Below are 17,862 nucleotides of genomic sequence, written 5' to 3'. Positions count from 1 at the left end.
AGCCTTACCAGGTGTACACGGATGGAAGGGACATTCCAGGCAGGGGAACAGCCACTGCAAAGAGATAAAAGGAAGCTCTGGAGAACAGACGACCTGGCTGGAGTGTAGGAAAGACTGAGAAGGAGCCAGGATCAGATCGTGAAAGACCTGTCTTTCATGCTAAAAGAGCTTGGTTTTGACCCAAAGATAGAACACCTGATTATAGATTTCACTTTTCTTATGATTAATTGGGTGATTTTGAGCAAATCACTTAACCTCCCTGAGCTTCAGTCTCCTCATTCATAGATGCAGATAATATTCATTTGTCTTATCAGCCTAATTTCTGTGAAGATCAGACTGGGTAATATGTGTTGTAAAAACAGCTTTCGCTTTGTAAGATGTTGTTTTGTATAAATATAAATATTTAGGATTATATTCATGTGCCTCTCCTTAAACTTGTAATTCACCTTGGGAAATTTTTAGGAGTTCACTTAGTAGACTTGAAAAGTAGGGACACAATGCCTTATGTCTCTTATTTACTAGAAAATGTTAAATTATGTGCAGTTAACCTAGACTCTCCTTTCTAGCCTAAGTGTCTGAGAGTACGGTCATGGTGACAGTGTAAGTGGGGATTGGGAGGGGAACTAATGTAGTAAAATAATGATAATGATAATAATAATTCTAAATACCTCATAATCTTGATTTAATTTTCTGTTCACAGTAACCCTTTGAGGCAAGTAATATTATCTCCTGTTATTGATGAGAAAACAGGCTCATGGTGGTTAACTGACTTGCCCAAGCTCACCTAGTTAAGTAATAGGCAGAGCCAGGTTATAGTTCAGACAATTTGTCAGTGTTTGGCTGTCTGAAGAAAATCCCACAGGAACCTCTTGAGTGCTGTAATCACCACTTGATGCTAAAATGGGTAACCTTTAAGGACCACCTAGGTAGACTCCCTAAGCAGCAGCCTGGGCAGTAGCTATTGTCTGGCCATTTTATTGTTCTATGGGACAGTTTGGAAATTGCTTTTGGAAATTTATGATTTTAAGAGCACAGTTTATGACCAAATTAAACTTTATTTTTGTGTCTATTTCATCCTTTTTCTTCTGTGTTGATGCTTTAATACCTTCTTTTACCTCAAGGCATTTTAAACCATAGTCATTCTTTGGGATATTTTTCATCTAAACAATCAGATTATGTTATGAATTTGCACCAGTGTAGATGCTAATTTAGAAATATTTGAGGGAATATGTTTGCCAAAAATGCAAAAATGAATAAAATGGCCCTGGATTTATAGTGTGTCATTGAAAACGATCAAGGAATCAGTCCACCAGTCTTTCTGAATTCCCTCTGTATTTTTTTCTAGGTGTGAACATGGAATCATTGAGAAATGCACACCAACCAGCAACACCAAATGCAGAGAAGGTAATTATTCCTTTTTATGATTATATTCTCCTTTCTTCCAACCCCACTGTAAAATATGAAGAAAAGCCAATCCAAAACTTTTGATTCTTTGAGAGTACTTCGTTTTAATCTTAAAAATTGCTTACGTTCATTTACCATGTCCAGTGTTCCAATTTACAGGATCCAGATCTAACTTACTCAATTTATTGCTCCTCCTGATCCTCATTCCAATACCTGCAGTAATATACTGGGGTAAGTTCTTACTTTGTTCAAACTGTAGATTGAAGTAACTTGGGAAGTAGTTGTTCACAAGAATTCCCTCCTGTCTCCTACCTACCAGGAGAAAGAAAGCTCCTACCAGGTAGGCAGCTCTGGTATGGTGTTAAATTCCTGTTTCTAAATGCACCCCTGAGAGCTGGTAAGAACAGATGATGTTATCTCTCAGCTACTGTTTTTGAGCAACCATTCTGGGGCACTGATTGGGTGTTCCCACCCTCCCCATGAACAAGAGTATTTGTATTTAGGCAGTAGCTGAGTTGGCCAAGAATCGGAAGTAGTCCTTCAGTCTACATTGAGATCATCCCATGCACAAAGAGAATTCAAGGAGCGAAGGCATTGCAGGGGACACTTGATAAATTCACCCCTGTCTGTGCCTCCTTTCTCTTGTCCAGACTCCATGCTTTTTGATTATTTCTCCACCTTAATTTAAAATACTGTGGCAATACCTTTTATGCGAGGGTTACTTAGTAAAGTCAGCACGTAAACCAAAATTGGCTATACTTATAATTACTCTAGAAAAATCCCTTTAGATCATTCATACAACACATGGTGGTGCCAACTTTCAATAACTCTGAAACATCCAATTTTTCTTTTTCTGTTGGAACAAATCACTGTTTCTCCAGGTCAGCTGAAGATAAAGAGATTGCCTTGCCATTAGAGATTGTTTAACTAAAAATATAAACACTTAAATTGTGCTTGGAGACTTCTAGATTTCTTTCTTCCACCTCATACTGACTTCAAGGCATACACTTATTGAGTATATATATTTGAATTATTTGTGAGTGTGTGTACTTGAGTTTTGGGGCATTGAATGCCACTTCATGGCAAACTGATGTCGACTTTCCATAGCCTATGGCTTCTGTGCCCAGCTTCAAGCCAGAGAGAGGGAGTGGTGATGGCCATACAATAAGTCAAAAGCCAGCTTCAGGCTAGGCCAGTGTGTGGTAACTGGATGGCTCCATTAAGGTGTGGCATATCTCTAGACCACTTGACTCGGTGGGATGGAATTTTCAAAATCAGGACGAATCTGCCTCTTTGGTGCTCGGTTGCTTTAAATTTCAATGAATGAGTTTCTCCTTTCTTCTCACACTTCTCTTAGTCTGAGAGTATATTCTCACATGCTTCCTACAAGGCTGAGACCTGAGTCTGATAGAAATTTCTTGGATCTTTCAGAGGTGAAAAGACGGCGCAGGAATAGAAAGAATGGTCACCAGAAATCTATGGCCTCAAATACTGTAAGTGTTGAAACATGCATCAGCCTTCTTAAAAAAATAGAGAAGGTAGTCCTTCAGCTTTTTACTTTTACTTTTTTAAAAACAAACATTTAGGATGCCTGTGTGTGCATGGGTTAGAGGGGCATCAAAAATGAATTAAGATATGGTTCCCAGTTGATAAGAAGCTTCTATACAAATAACAAGAATTAATTCTTAGTAATAAATTCTCACTTACACAAAGGGAGTTGAGAAAAGGATGTGGCCAAGCTTCCATGTTCCATGTTGGTATTATCCTGAAGAGAAATGCAGAGAGACATCCTTTACCAGAGCAGGGATTCCGTATCCAAGTCCAGGCACAGAGATAACACTTAAAGCCATTGTAAAGGTACAACTCAGCTCTCTCCAGACACTTGTTACCTTATCTGTCACCATATCTTTTTACAACATGGAATCAAAGCATTTCAAATAGCAAAAGAGGGAGTTCCCTGGTAGCCTAGTGGCTTTCACTGCCGTGGCCAGGATTCAATCCCTGGTCGGGGAACTGAGATCCCACAAGCCACACACAGAGCGGCCAAAAAAAAAAAAAAAACCCCACACACATATAGCAAAAGATACACTGGGGAGAGTAACCAGTTCACTTGATGAATAATGATTTTCTCATTTGGGGCCAGTGAGGCTTAGGGTTCTTTAAATCAATGTGGTACAAAATCATTTCAACTTAAACTATGTTGTCGTGTCAAAAATTAGAATAGTTACAGTAAAGAAAATTTTAGAATGATTATGGTTATTATGTCTATTTTCATGAGTCTATATAAAGAATAATCTCAGCACATTCCACAAATTACTTAGGTTCCTTGCCTCCTTAAAAAAAAAAAAAAAAAGCCAATATTCCTTAGTTTCTGGTTAGGCTGGAAACTTTCAGAATAAAAATTTGAATGGTGAAAGAATCCTCCTTAGTCACTTAGTCTAAATTTATACATTTAGAGTATTTTATTACGTTTAGAGTATTCTGTTACATTTAGAGTATTCTAAGTATATTTTATCTTTCTCCTTCCCTCCATTTTTTTTTCTCCCCAGGAAATGATGCCACTGAATTTCACAGGTAAAACTTTTATCATTTTATTTCATCGAGTTGGCTTCCTTAGGAGTCACAAGCTAATCTTAGAGTTAAATAATTTTGTGAATTTCAGTAACATATAGTGGGGTCTTGCCGTTTCTTGAGGTTCCAGTTCTTCCTGCTCACCAAAAAGGGTTTATTAAGCAGTTTAAATGTATAACCAATACTCAGGTAACATAAGAAGCTGTATTCTGAAGGCTTAATTTCCCTTCACAAGCAGTTAGGTGTAGTATAGAGCTCCTGCCTACATTGACTCGGAGGCTAATCTGAATTGTAGACTCAGTTATTATTGGTGTATCCTAGTTCCGTAACAACATTCATGATTCTATTCTGTTCTGTTCTTCGACCTGTGAGTCAGTGATAAGATGGTCATATAAACTCTTGGCCAGCCTTTTAGATGTGTGGGTCATTGATCATCAAATCCATACGGACGTTAGAGGTGATCTTTTCCAGCCCTCTTACTTTATAGATGAGAAAAGAAGGCACAGAGATGTTACGTATCTTGCCCAGGTAATAGAGCAAATTAATGGGGACACAGGAGGAATTGGGATTAGAACTCAAGGTTGTTTCTGTTTTTGTTTTTCCCTGACTGGCTCTTTAGATCTCTAGGACTTACCCATATTCTTAAGTACTGTAAGAGGAGAAATAAACATGGTTTTCAGAAGTGGGAATTTTGTTTAGAAAAACAAATTTTCAGAGACTATTCTGTATTTTTCAGACATTGACTTGGGAAAACATATCATTAGTATTGCTGAACAAATGAAAATAACTGAAGTTAAAGAATTTGTTCGGAAGAATGGTATGGAGGAAACTAAAATAGATGAGATCAAGCACGACAATCCCCAAGATACAGCTGAACAGAAAGTCCAACTGCTCCGTAATTGGTATCAAAGTCATGGGAAGAAAGATGCTTATTGCACTTTGATTAAAAGTCTCAGAAAAGCCAAACTTCATGCCCTTGCAGAGAAAATTCAAGATATAGTCCAGAAGGACATTACTAGTGAACATGAAAATGCAGACTTGCAAAATGAAAATGAAAGCTTGGCTTAAAGTGAAAAACAACTAACTCAGTTCTAAGAATATACTAAAGAAAGATTAATGTTCGAATAAGTTCTGGGTAGCTGCAAGCTATAAATATTGCTTGGCTTTTTTTTTTTACTGGGTGTGTTTTCTTTTTTCATTTATTAGATTTGTAGAGCTAATATGTTTACAGGCGTTGAGCATCTCATGGTTCTGCCTTCAAGGATGTTTAAAATCTAGCTGGGAAGACAGACACAGTTAAGAGTAAATACAGGGGCATGTCAAGTGCGCAAAAAAGAACGTATGCAAAGGACAAAAGATTTCAGATCATGTTCGAGTATCTAACATATGATTCTGTAAGTATGAATGTAATTACCATATGTAAATACAAATGCCTATCCACAGGCTGACCTCATTCCATAAATCAGTAGATGTGATCTTTTGTTGTCCTGTCACAATCAACTGGCTCTAAATGACCTCCCCAGCTCCACTGATAATTCTAGAGATTTTACCATATTTGTAAATTTTGTTTAGTTTTGAGAGGAGCGTACTCAGGGAAAACTTACACATACATCTGAATGTAGAATATAATAAAGTTCTACCTCAAAGGTCTTTGCACAGATTATTGGCATTTCGTGGTGAAATATTTCAATTTTGAATTCACATAGAAAATGCAGACTCAGTTATAATGCTTGGCTATTTTATATTTGTTTGTCACTTTGGATCAAAATAATCCACTTCTTTCTCAGGTGTCAAAACATTTTGATCAGGAAAGAATTACTAGATCATTGGCACCTCTCCATTTTCTCCTTGATGTGCGTCTTGGTGGCCTGTGCACCCCCAGACTTGGAAGGACTGCCTAAGAAACACTTAACTGATTCATGCAAAGCTGGGACTGCCCTTGGAAACACCTAGCTTAGTTTGGAGAGACTAACTGGTCTTACGGAAGGTAGCTTTGTGGCATAGCACGAACCCATGTCTACCACCAAAGCTGATAAGGTAGATTCTTATTTTGCTCCACCCGCCACAAAATGTTCAGTAACTCCCCATGTGTTCTCTCTTGATGCAAAGGCAGCTTATACAGAGCAAAAGTGAAATCATGTCAGGTTTCAGGAATTGCTCTTGTTATTTCCTGTAGCTTCTTAGACAAACAAGCCCCTTTCCCCACTACCACTTCCTTACTTTTACATTAAACACTTTCGAAAGTTTATACTAAATGTGAATGTTAATAAATACTATTAATATTTATATAGTTGTAAGCTGAAGACAGTTATAAGCTGAGACAGATACTCAGAACTACCTAAAGAGCTTCCATTGATGGAAGGTGTTTTCCTCTTATGTTTGGAAATAGAAAATATAGGTAAAACTATTTAATTAAAATCATGTTTTTGGTATCTGTGGTTATCTCTTTTTTTGGTGGGGCCTTGCTTTTTGTTTTTGTTTTCTTTTTTCCATCTATTGCTAAATGTAACCTGTTTATAAATCTTTCATCCTTCCTTTGGTCTCTTAGGAGGTATTTCCTTTTTAAAGCCCTTTAGTAGTTAAATAATTTCCTCCATAGGCTGTTACTCTCAAAAATACCCCTCTCCTAAACACATAATTAATTATTATGTGAGGATTTACTATAACAGGATTATATATCAGGCACTGAACGTGTGGTTAAGAAAGTAAATATTTCAAAGGGTTGGTTTTACTGGTAAGAAAGCTAAATGGGGATTTAGAAATAATCCTTCCTGCATACTTTCCATTTCTGGCTACATAGTGACCACTGGACTAGCTCTCTTTTTTAAAACTTAATTTTAATAATGTATTTTGTTTAACCCATCATTTCCCAAATATTATCATTTCAAATGTAAGCAGTATAAAAACTATTAATGATATAATTTACATTTTTTTTTCATAGTAAAGCCCACAAAATCTGGTTTGTATTTTATTTATACTTACAAGCACATCTCAGTTTGGACTGGTTACGGCATTGTTAGTTCAGGTCTATATCTTTGTTAGGGCAGATCTGGCAACCTTGACTCTATGGCTGGTTTAGCCCTACTACTAAAGTCCAGTACTCTCTGCGGCTTTTCAACGGGATCTCTTCACTCTGGTTGGTTGGAGCATCAACAGTCTCCTACTCCTATGTCAGCTTTGGGAATTGTTCTGCTTACAGCACCCGTAGCTGTTCTTTGCTGGTCTTGGAGTCTTATCCCTGCATGTGCGCGTAGTATCATCCAAAGACTCCAGAGAATCTCTGTACCGATTTCTGGAACTCTTTTTCTGTGTAGCTTCCTTCTTTTCAGTATTCTGTTCCGAAAAGCCTGGCAGCCTCCGCCTCCTAAACTTAACCTTCTGCCCCTCAACTTGACAAGATGACTGTTCTCTGCTTAGAGTTCCTCCTGTACTAGGATCGGGAAAGGGCTTGTGGGCAGGAAGGCTGAGTGGTCATAGAGATCACCTCCTTAGTTTCTCTTCTCTGAGGGATAGTCCGCACTATCTGTTACCTGGTTTTCTGGTTCTAGACAGCAGGGGGGCAAGTCTGATACTAGTTAATCTTCACGGCCAGAAGCGGAAGTCCTACAGGCACACCTCATTTTATTGTGCTTCGCTTTATTGCATTTCACAGATACTGTGTTTTTTACAAACAGGTTTTGTGGCAACCTTGCATCGAGCAAGTCTATCAGCGCCATTTTTTTTTCCATCTGCTTACTTCATGCACATTTTGGTAATTCTCGCAATCTTTCAGACTTTCTCATTATGATTATATTTGTTATGGTGATCTGTGATCAGTGATCTTTGATGTTACTGTTGCAAAAAAAATTACAACTTGCTGAAGGTTCAGATGATGGTTAGAATTTTTTAGCACTAAAGCATTTTTAAATTAAGGTATGTACATTTTTTTGACATAACGCTATTACACACTAAATAGACTGCAGTATAGTATAAACATAACTTTTATATGCAGCGGGCGACCAAAAAATTTTGTGACTCGCTTTATTGCGATATTTGCTTTATTGCGGTGGTCTAGAACAGAATCCACAGTATCTTCACCTTGTACTTTGCAAGGTGAAGTTGAGTTAGAGAACATCCTGTACCTATTCTGGTAAGTTCCAATCCGAGAATTTCAGGTTCCTTTGGGAGGACGAGGGAAGTTGAGAAGGTCTTGGGACTTGGTGGTATGGCTTTTTCCCTCATAGTTTCACTTGAGTGTGACTGTTCCCAATAATCACAGCCATGATCCAGAGCTTGAGGTGGCCCTTGGTTCAAGATCACCCTTAGTCCTGGTCTAGTCCTCTTTGTGGCGGACTAGTCCTGGGTAAGAGTGTCACCCGTGAGCTGTAGAAAAAAGGTTATTTGTAGAAAGAGGTCGTAGATCATATGGTGAGACTTGCTTACTCAGACATCTTGGTCTTCCTCATTGGTTTGCATACGGAGTTCTCCCAACGTCGATTTGATCAGAAACTTTTTAGCTATTGAATCATCAGTTTCTGTAGAGCTGTCTGGATAAGGTATATAATCAATGCAACTTAGAATTTTGTCCGTCCTCGCTCCTGAAAGGTAATGTATCTGAGTATAGAATTTTATGCCAGAATACTTGCAGTTTTCCCTCATCACTTTGAAAATGTTAATCTACTGTCTTCTTACATTTATCGCTGCTGATGGAATGTCTGCTGTTGGTCTAAATATCATTCCTTCAAAGGTAATGTTTGTTTTTAAATTCTGATACGTTTTAAAGTTTCCCCTACCTTTTCCTTGGTGTTCTGCTGTTTCACTACAACGAGCTTTGATGTAGATTTGTTTTTACTGAACTTATTTAATAAGAGTAAATTTTTAATCAGTAAGATAGGGCTGTAGCTTCTGTCCTGTCTGGAAAATTCTCAGCTATTTTCTCTTTCAGAAGAGTTTCTTTTGAAACTCTTAGTATTATCTGGCGAAGCTTCTTGGCTTATTCTTCAGGTCTCTTACTTCTACTTTTTAAATTTTTTAGTATAATTGTCTCTATATATTGCATTTGGGGGAATTCCTCTTCATTCTCTTCAAATTAACTCTTTTCTTTCTTACTAATCAGGCTGGAGTATTACATCCACTGAGGTATATAGTTTGTTGTCTACATTTTTCATTCTTAACATTTCTAAGGGCTTCTTTCACACGTTCACTTGTACCTGTTTCATTTCTGCTTGTTTTTCACTGGCAATTTATTAGAGTTCAATAGATTTTATTCTACCATCTATCTCTTTCAGGATCTTACAGTTATTTTAAAGTCTCTTTTAGAATTGCTTTGTTATCTTAACCTTAACTGCAGTGATTTCATGCTGATTTTATAGTGTGGCTTTTCTGGTGTGATTTTCTTCTTGTATTTTTGAGCTCTGTAGGTTCATCTTGAATAACAGATTTGGGTTTTTTCTTATTTCTCTTCACTCACCTCTATCCAGTAGTTTTGTGGCTTCTTTTACCAGGGCTTTCAGAGTCCCCAGTTCTGAGCCTGGATTTACAGATGCGTTTTGCAACTCACAGCCCTTGGTGACACTGGGGCTGTCACATATTCAGTCATGTATCTGGGGGCAGCTTGGCTCAGTTCCATGTCATGAGGTTGTGCCTAGGTCTTCCCAGATCCCAAGCCCCACAGCATCATATAAGCCATAGTCCCAGGCAGTGTTTGGCAGAAGTTCTGTTTAGCTGTCTTTCACCAGTCAGAAAGCTCTGCCTCAGTCCCCGATTTTAAGAAGGGAGCCTGGCTCTTGTCCTCTGCCTCAGGTGGGCCCATTTATTCTTGGCTAAACCCAGGAGCAAACTCTGCTTTCCTTCCAGGCATTGATCTCACGAGGCTTTGGCTTCTGTCCAGGTCATTAATTATCTTGCTGTTGTTTTCCATTCTTCTAGCAAGGAAGGATTTCTTATTCTTTAGCCTGGCTGTGCCTTTTAGTTTTTCTTTTAAAATGTGTTGTGTGTCACTGCCGTTTGGTCAGATGGAGAGGGGGTGGCCCTCAAGAAGTGCACTTACAATTCTATATTAACCCCAAGGCCCCAATTTTGTCATTAGATGATCAGAAACAATGTTTTGTTTTGTTTTACATTTTTAAGTTACAACTAGCACTCAAGTTGTTTTCAGTTACATAGAGGATTAATTAATTAATTAATTCAAATAAAATAAAATAAATAAATAACAAGGCTACACTTTGCTCTCAGTTGGCCACAAGATGGCAGTGTTTCTCCTAGTACTAACTGCCCTCCTTGTATAAAAGACTTATCCCTACCAAAACATATCCCAGTCATCTCATATTTTGATTCTTTTTTTTTTTTTTTCTAGTAGAGGCCAAGCACAGCCTGGAGTAGTAGGTCAAGACGCAGTCTGGAATCAGGCAAATCCAAGTTCAATTTCTGGCTCTGCCACAAACTAACTTACAGCCTTGAATTGAACATCTCCAAGTTTCTGTTTCCTCATTTAGAAGATGAAAGACACATCTGGCTTACCCTTCTTGTGACTTGGAGAGGAACAAGAAGAAAATACATGGGCAAGTGTAATAAATTATAATGTACTATGGAACGAGTTGTTAACTATTAATGTGCATAAGAATCACCTGAGGAAATTTTGAAACTGCATATTTCCCAGGTCTTGCTCCCAGAGATGTTCCGTAGATCCAGGGCCGTGCCTGGGAATGTGCATATTACCAAGCACCCTTGATAATCATCATGCTGAAGGCCCTTGGACCGTAATTTAAGAAACCGCATTATACAAATACATACGAGTAGAAAGAGAGATTAAGGCACAGAAGTTATTCTTAACTCCCTTTGTAATGGCACGTATTATTTTCTATTTTGAATAAAATTTTATGAAATCCCCTCTCCTCATAGATTAATCAAAGCAGAAATATGCATTTTGTTCATCCTTTCATGTTCACAGCAAGTATTTGGAAATATTTATTGTGTGATAATCAGATCTAGGACAGTCTGCAGAGCATCCCTAAAAGTTTTACCCCATTTATGGGTATATTTGGGTAACAGGACTTGACAGACTCAACAGAATTGTCTTAGCTTTGCTTTTGGACTCCCATGGGCTTATCTTTGCTTCCAAATAACTGACCCAGTGCCTTCTGGTAATGGCTGGATCATGGGCTTCACCCTGCCGAGAGAAGCAGATGTGCAGGAAGTTTAGCAATGAAGTTTCAGGAATCTCCTGGAGTGCTCTATCACTATGACTATCACAGACCACCAGGATTTTTTGACCAGTACTGGCAGCATTTTCACAATTTCTACGCAAAGCCTCGGCCCCCCTACTCTTCCAAGGATACTCCTCCAGTGGGCTGTTGCCCCAGCAGAGAAGGTCCCACTCAAAGGATGAACAGAGCAGGAGAGCTATGCAGTCTGGCCCCTTGGGTGCGGGGCTAGGGTGGGAGAGCTCAGACATGACAACCCCAGCACCTGGACGTGGGTGTTTCTAGTTTCACCTTAGGCAACAGGAGATAGCGAAGTTTTCCGAAAGGGCTATAGAATTTTGCTTCACTTGGACCTTGTTCAGACTTCACACTGCTACAGAAAGGAACGTGCTTAAACAGAACTACAGAATTTTTAGTCTTCTAGAAAATCCTTGTTGAGCAACTGTTTTTGAGCCAGCACCATTTTAAGCCTTTCACTAAAATGTTAATAAAATATCCAGAGACTCTGGAGCTGAGATTCTAACAACAGGAGACACACAATTAACAATAAGTGGACTTGGTTGCACTTGGTCTTTGTAAGGACCATTTGTTGAATTGGTGGAACCCTGAATCAGTAAATGAGGGGGGATCTCAACGCAGCACTTTCCACACCCCATCCCGCCAAGTCCTTGTGCAGAGTACACTCTGCCCTTGGGCATTTTCTTCACTCTGCCAGCTGTTCTAGGGATTGACCTATGCCTCACACCTTAGTCATCTTTTCACTGAGACAGGACTTCTTAAGAACACAGCATTTGGAAAGTCCCTTTCTTCACCCCTCCCTTTTTGTTTTTAATTGAGATGAAATTCACATAAGATTACCCACTTGAAAGTGTACAGTTCAATGGCATCTAGTATATTTGCAGTGTTGTGCAAGCACCCCCTCTATCTAGTTCCAAAACAGTTTCATCACTCCCAAAGAAAACCCTGTATCCATTAAGGGGTCACTTCTCCCCGTCTTCTCCCTCCAGCCCCTGGAAACCACCAATCTGATTTCTGTCTCTAAGGATTTAACTTTTCTGGACATTTCATATAAATGGAAACATATAATGTGTGGTCTTTTATATCCAGCTTTTTCGTGAAGCAGTATTTCCAAAAACATTCAAGTGAAGCTGCATATTTTAATTCTGCACAGTCAGAAAAGGAAGTGTAATGCCAGCTAGTTCTTATCTGATAGTAACAATCAAAGGCTTTTCTGATTTCTTCAGCTTCAGAAGGTGACATATACAATGATTGTCAGACTTCTATTTTCTAGGGCGAGTTTTCTTTGGGTAAAGATCTAGAATAACACCTGAAACTAACACAACATTGTAAATCAACTATACTCCAGTAAAAAATTTTTTTTTAAAAATCCGGAATAAGGTGACAATGGTAATAGCTTTGATAGATCATTTCATAGCCTTACCTCAATTTCTGCCCTTACTGTCAATAAGAGCAAATGTTTCAGTAGGGAAGTTCAGTGAAATGTTTTCCTGCAGGGAGTGAGGATGGAGGGTCTCAGATGTGGAGAGCTTCGAGGTAGTCTTACTCTTCTATTTATGGAGAAATATCAATGGGCCCCTCAAGAATCCTTTTCAGTTTTAACTCCATCAATGCATATTATTCCCAGACTTTGAGGTAGGTATTATTACACCCATTTTAAGGATGAAGAAACTGAGGCTTTAAGAAGATAAAGCTTTGTACAACTTTATACATCTTTCTGCTGACAACTGAGACTGAGTTTTTATACTCTAGAGAAAGTTCTAAAATAATGAGCAGTGTCATTTCCTGGAACTCTTAGTACCCTCACCAGAAGCCTAATGAACTTTCATTGAAAACCAACATGGGTCTGACATAAGATTTAGAGTTAGATGAGAGGGTGCCTGCCCCCACCTAGAGAAGGCTCTCAGTGACACTCAGTAAAGATGACCAGACCAGGCTCAATTCAGCCAGGTATCCTCTATGCCTCATACCGCTTTTCACAAACTCTGTGTGTGTGTGTGTGTGTGTGTGTGAGAGTGTGTGTGTATGTGTGAATTCCCTATTCTGTTTCAAGTCTACCAGAGGCAGTGGTTCCTGATGAGAGCTATAGTAGCATTCTTCGTTTCCATGTGATGCTTTCATGATTGCTCCTGACAAAATGTTTGAGATGGCAGCTAACTGGCTTTAGAAACACACACATACACACAGACCTTTAATATTACCCCTTGTTAACTCAAGAAATATATATATTTCAGGAATATATATATATTCTTGAGTTTATCTCATGGGGGAAATATATAGCAGAAAACATCTATACTAATTAACTAAATAATTTCTTCTCTAATGATGGATATCAAGAAAAAAGTACAGGTGCTATGAATTGGTGTAACAGGGAAACCTAATCTAGACTGGGATGGGGCTAGAAGATTAGGGAAGGGCTTCTCAAGGAAATGATGTCAGACTGTGTATTTTTCCATATCTAAATGTATCTCTATATAGATATGAACAGATATTCATGAAAAATTAAAACATGATTACCTCCGGGCAGTGAGCATTGGAATGATGTGGGATTATTCTTTTGCACACACACACATATATGAAACAAAAGTTATTTTTTAAGGCATTTCCTATGCAGATAAAGTACATACACTTTTGTTGAAAGTTAGGTTTAAGCACAATCAAATCAAAAGCTGGTTTAATCTCTGCTGATTTTGTATCTTTGACTTTGTAACTTTTACTAAATAAGGAGCTATTTGATGTTCATAGAGAAACTTAGGAAATCTCAGATGTTTTATGTTTCCGAGAATTGGATTGCAAAATAGGTATTACAAACTCAAATAATGACAGTGTCTGCTGGACCCTAATTGAAGCCATCACACGGGGCTAATTTTCCTGTAACACCAGGCAGTGAGCCTTCTTTGTGACGAACTCACTCAGGTCACAACACCTTTGCTGGGTGGGTCTGTGAAGGAGGCTACTGGGCAGAGTTTCCAGTACTCGGGAGCTTGCTGTCTTGTGGGAAAGACAAGCCAATCACATAAAAGTACATTCTGAGTGCACGTGGGCTGCATTCTCTTATTCCTGCAAATAACCCAAAATGTCAGGCAGGACATATTGACTGTGGTCATTTAATCTGTATGGTAATGAGGGCACATGAATCACCTTGTGGGGTAAGTTTAAAACGTAGAGGACTGTTCTCGTGTAGATTCTAATGCAGAGGAGCAGAGCTGACATCTGAATTCCTAACGCGGTTCCCCATTAGTGAATTCCAGTGAAGACCCCCTGAGAAATACTGACCTAGAGGACCTGTAGATGGGCTTCAAGGAGCCTTGAATCCTCTAAAATTATGTATTAAATTGAGGTTGCGTGTAAATTTGTCTAGGAAACAGCCCATCCTGTTCATCATCGTCTCTAAAATCCACGCTGAAAATGGATTACAAATCACCTCCTTGAAGAGTATCGATTGCCGTGCACTTCTCAAGGGCAAGATGCTCATCAGGCATTTCACTTCACTCCAACAAAAACGTATGGACTGGGGGCTTCCCTGGTGGCGCAGTGGTTGAGAGTCCGCCTGCCGATGCAGGGGACACGGGTTCGTGCCCCAGCCCGGGAAGATCCCACATGCCGCGGAGCGGCTGGGCCCGTGAGCCATGGCCGCTGAGCCTGCACGTCCGGAGCCTGTGCTCCGCAACGGGAGAGGCCACGGCAGTGAGAGGCCCAAGTACCGCAAAACAAAAAAAACAAAAAAACGTATGGACTAAGTATTTTACAAATGACGAAACTGAAGCTCAGAGAAGTTAACTGTTCCCTCCACCTCCTCAACACCCCTGTACAATTCACCCATTTAAAGTGTATAGTTCAGGGAGGGTGGGAGGGAGACACAAGAAGGAGGGGATATGGGGATATATGTATATGTAAAACTGATTCACTTTGTTATAAAGCAGAAACTAACACACCACTGTAAAGCAATTATACTCCAATAAAGATGTTAAAAAAAATAAAGTGTGTAGTTCAGTAGTTTTTAAAATATTCATGGAATTGTGCAGCCATCACTATAATCTAAATTTAGAACATTTTCATCACCTCACCAAAAAAAACCCATACCCATTACCAATGAGTCCACATTTCCCCACCTCCAGCCCTAGGTAACCACTAATCTACTTTCTGTCTCTATATTCTGGACCTTGGATGTCAATGGAATCATGCAATATGTTACCTTTTGTGACTGGCTTCTTTCCACTTAGCATAATATTTTCAAAGTTCATCCATGTTATACTATGTACCAGTACTTCACTCTGTTTTACAGGTGAATACTGTATACAATATACATTGTATAGATGTATCACAGTTTATTTATCAGTGGATGGATATTTGGGTGGCTTAAACTTCTTGGCTATTATAAATAATGCTGCTATGCACATTCGTTTACTAGTTTTTGTGTGGACATATGTTGTTATTTCTCTTGGGTATATACCTAGAATTGCTGGATCGTATGGTAACTCTATGGTTTACATTTGGATGAACTGTCAAACTTTTCTGCAAAGTGGCTATGCCACTTTACATTTTCAGCTGCAATGAGTGTGGGCTCCAATTTCTCCACATTGTCCCTAGTACTTGTTACTGTCTGCCTTTTTGATTATAGCCATCCCACGGGGATGTGAAATGATATCGCACTGTGGTTTTGATTTGCAACTCAGTAATGACTAATGATGTCGACTTATAATTTATGAGCCTATAGGCCATTTGTACATCTTCTGTGGAGATATGGCTATTCATATCCACTGCCCCTTTTTTTTTGGCTTATTTGTCTTTTTTATTACTGAATTGTTAGTGTTCTTTATACATTCTGGATACAAGTCCCTTATCAGATATACGATTTGCAATATTTCTCCTGTTCTTTGGGTTGACTTTTCACTTTCTTAATGATATCATTTGCGGTCCAAAACTTTTTAATTTTAATACAGTCCACTTTATCTATCTTATCTTGTCACTTGTGCTTTTGGTATTATATCTATGAACCCATTGTTTAACCCAATGTCACAAAGATTTATACTTATGTTTTCCTCTAACAATTTCATAGTTTTATACCTTTAGGTTTATGTCTATTTCAAGATAATTTTGTTATATGGTGTGAGATAGGCGCCCAACTTGATTTATTGGCATGTGGATACCCAGTTGTCCCAGAACCATTTGTTGAGGAGACTGTTCTTTCCCCATTGAACTGCCTTGGCACCCTTGTCAAAAATCAATTGACGATAAATATAAGCGTTTATATATGAACTCTTAATTCTACTCCATCAATCCATATATCTATCCTTATGCCAGGACGTTTTGAAACAAGAAAATACGAGTTCTAGCTTTATTCTTTCTTTTCAAGATTGCTTTGGCTATTTGAGGTCTCTTGCATTTCCATATAAATTTTAGGATCAGTTTTTACATTTGTGAGAAATAAAAAAGCCATGTAACTGCAAACCACATTTTATACATTATCTCCCTCTTCTTTCTTTTTTTTTGTGGTACGCGGGCCTCTCACTGTTGTGGCCTCTCCCGTTGCGGAGCACAGGCTCTGGACACCCAGGCTCAGCTCAGCGGCCATGGCTCACGGGCTCAGCCGCTCCGCGGCATGTGGGATCTTCCCGGACCGGGGCACGAACCCCTGCATCGGCAACCACTGCGCCACCAGGGAAGCCCCTCCCTCTTCTTTCTTGATATTAGACCCAGAATATATATGTCATTGGCAGACATATATACTATTCAAGATGCTGTGTTATTAAATAATGTTTCCATATTCAATTTTCACCAAACTATCATCAAACACAAACTTAATTATAGCTGTCAAAGAAGGAAAACCCAAAATATCTGTAATATTATGGGCTTTCAAAGCTATGGGATCTTAATAACTTACTAAGTGTTGTGCTTCAAAGGCTTTTATACTGTTGATGACTGATTACTATATAGGAGTTAAGGTTACATGCTTAAAGTATAACATTTGAGATAAAGAAAATCTGCTGGTATATTGTTAAAATTTAACAATTTGTTTCTAAATGATGAGATGGGGATTCCATTCTGCTCTAGGTGAGCACTTTTCCATAAATAATATACTGTAGGTGAGAGAAGTATTCCTACCAATGAAAATTCACGTTGTATATAATTAAAACTCTCTTTATTTTTCTTCTAAACTATATTTTTCGGCATTCAAAAAGGGCCCAGAATCCTATGATTTTGAAAAATTACATAACAGGAAAGTTAAGGAGAAAGAATTGCAAATATAATACTTTTTCTAGTAATGAGTGTCTTGTTTATTAAATTCATTTAAGCAATGCTAACTGAACACGTACCATCTGTGGCAACAGAACAGACAAGGTCTCAACTTCACGACACTGACAGTCAAGTGCAGGAAGCTTTCCTCCAAGCCTGCCAGTTTAGTACTGTGACCCGTAAATTCCTTCCAAATCGTTCTGCATTTCTAGCAGTGTGGCCTTGGCCAACACACGTAACCTCTCTGGATCTTAATTTCCTCACCTGTAAAATGTCTATAAGGTTAAAAAGATTAGATGATGTGAACAGAGCACTTAGTGTGCAGCAATGACATGGATAAGAAGAATAGGTTATGTATGGAGCACAAATCTTCTGAGTCCTTTCAGATTCCTTCAACTCCGCCTATCTCCCAGGGCCCCAACTACTACCCCACCTATCAAGTACAGTCCCC

General features: G+C 38.8%; 1 protein-coding gene across 16 annotated transcripts in view; it reads left to right on the top strand.

Moving 5' to 3' along the window:
* FAS (Fas cell surface death receptor) overlaps nt 1–15,036 on the top strand; it is a 35,467-nt gene extending 20,431 nt beyond the window's left edge. For 3 of the 16 annotated variants that reach the window (XM_073794209.1, XM_073794216.1, XM_073794217.1), the window contains exons 5-10: nt 1,346–1,404; nt 1,549–1,635; nt 2,836–2,897; nt 3,954–3,978; nt 4,712–8,701; nt 10,310–10,842. In XM_073794209.1, the coding sequence (XP_073650310.1) occupies nt 1,346–1,404; nt 1,549–1,635; nt 2,836–2,897; nt 3,954–3,978; nt 4,712–5,043 (565 nt within the window). In that variant the 3' untranslated portion in view covers nt 5,044–8,701; nt 10,310–10,842. Of the gene's footprint in view, nt 1–1,345; nt 1,405–1,548; nt 1,636–2,835; nt 2,898–3,953; nt 3,979–4,711; nt 8,702–10,309; nt 10,843–14,535 lie in introns of those variants that run through there. The other 13 variants (XM_073794212.1, XM_073794213.1, XM_073794214.1 and 10 more) reach the window with 13 other exon arrangements.
* Nucleotides 15,037–17,862: the final 2,826 nt, after the last annotated feature.

The sequence above is a fragment of the Tursiops truncatus genome, chromosome 16, assembly GCF_011762595.2.
Source record: "Tursiops truncatus isolate mTurTru1 chromosome 16, mTurTru1.mat.Y, whole genome shotgun sequence".
Taxonomy (NCBI): Eukaryota; Metazoa; Chordata; class Mammalia; order Artiodactyla; family Delphinidae; genus Tursiops; species Tursiops truncatus.
The sequence above is the reverse complement of the archived record's forward strand: the minus strand, read 5'-3'. Positions and strand labels throughout refer to the sequence as shown.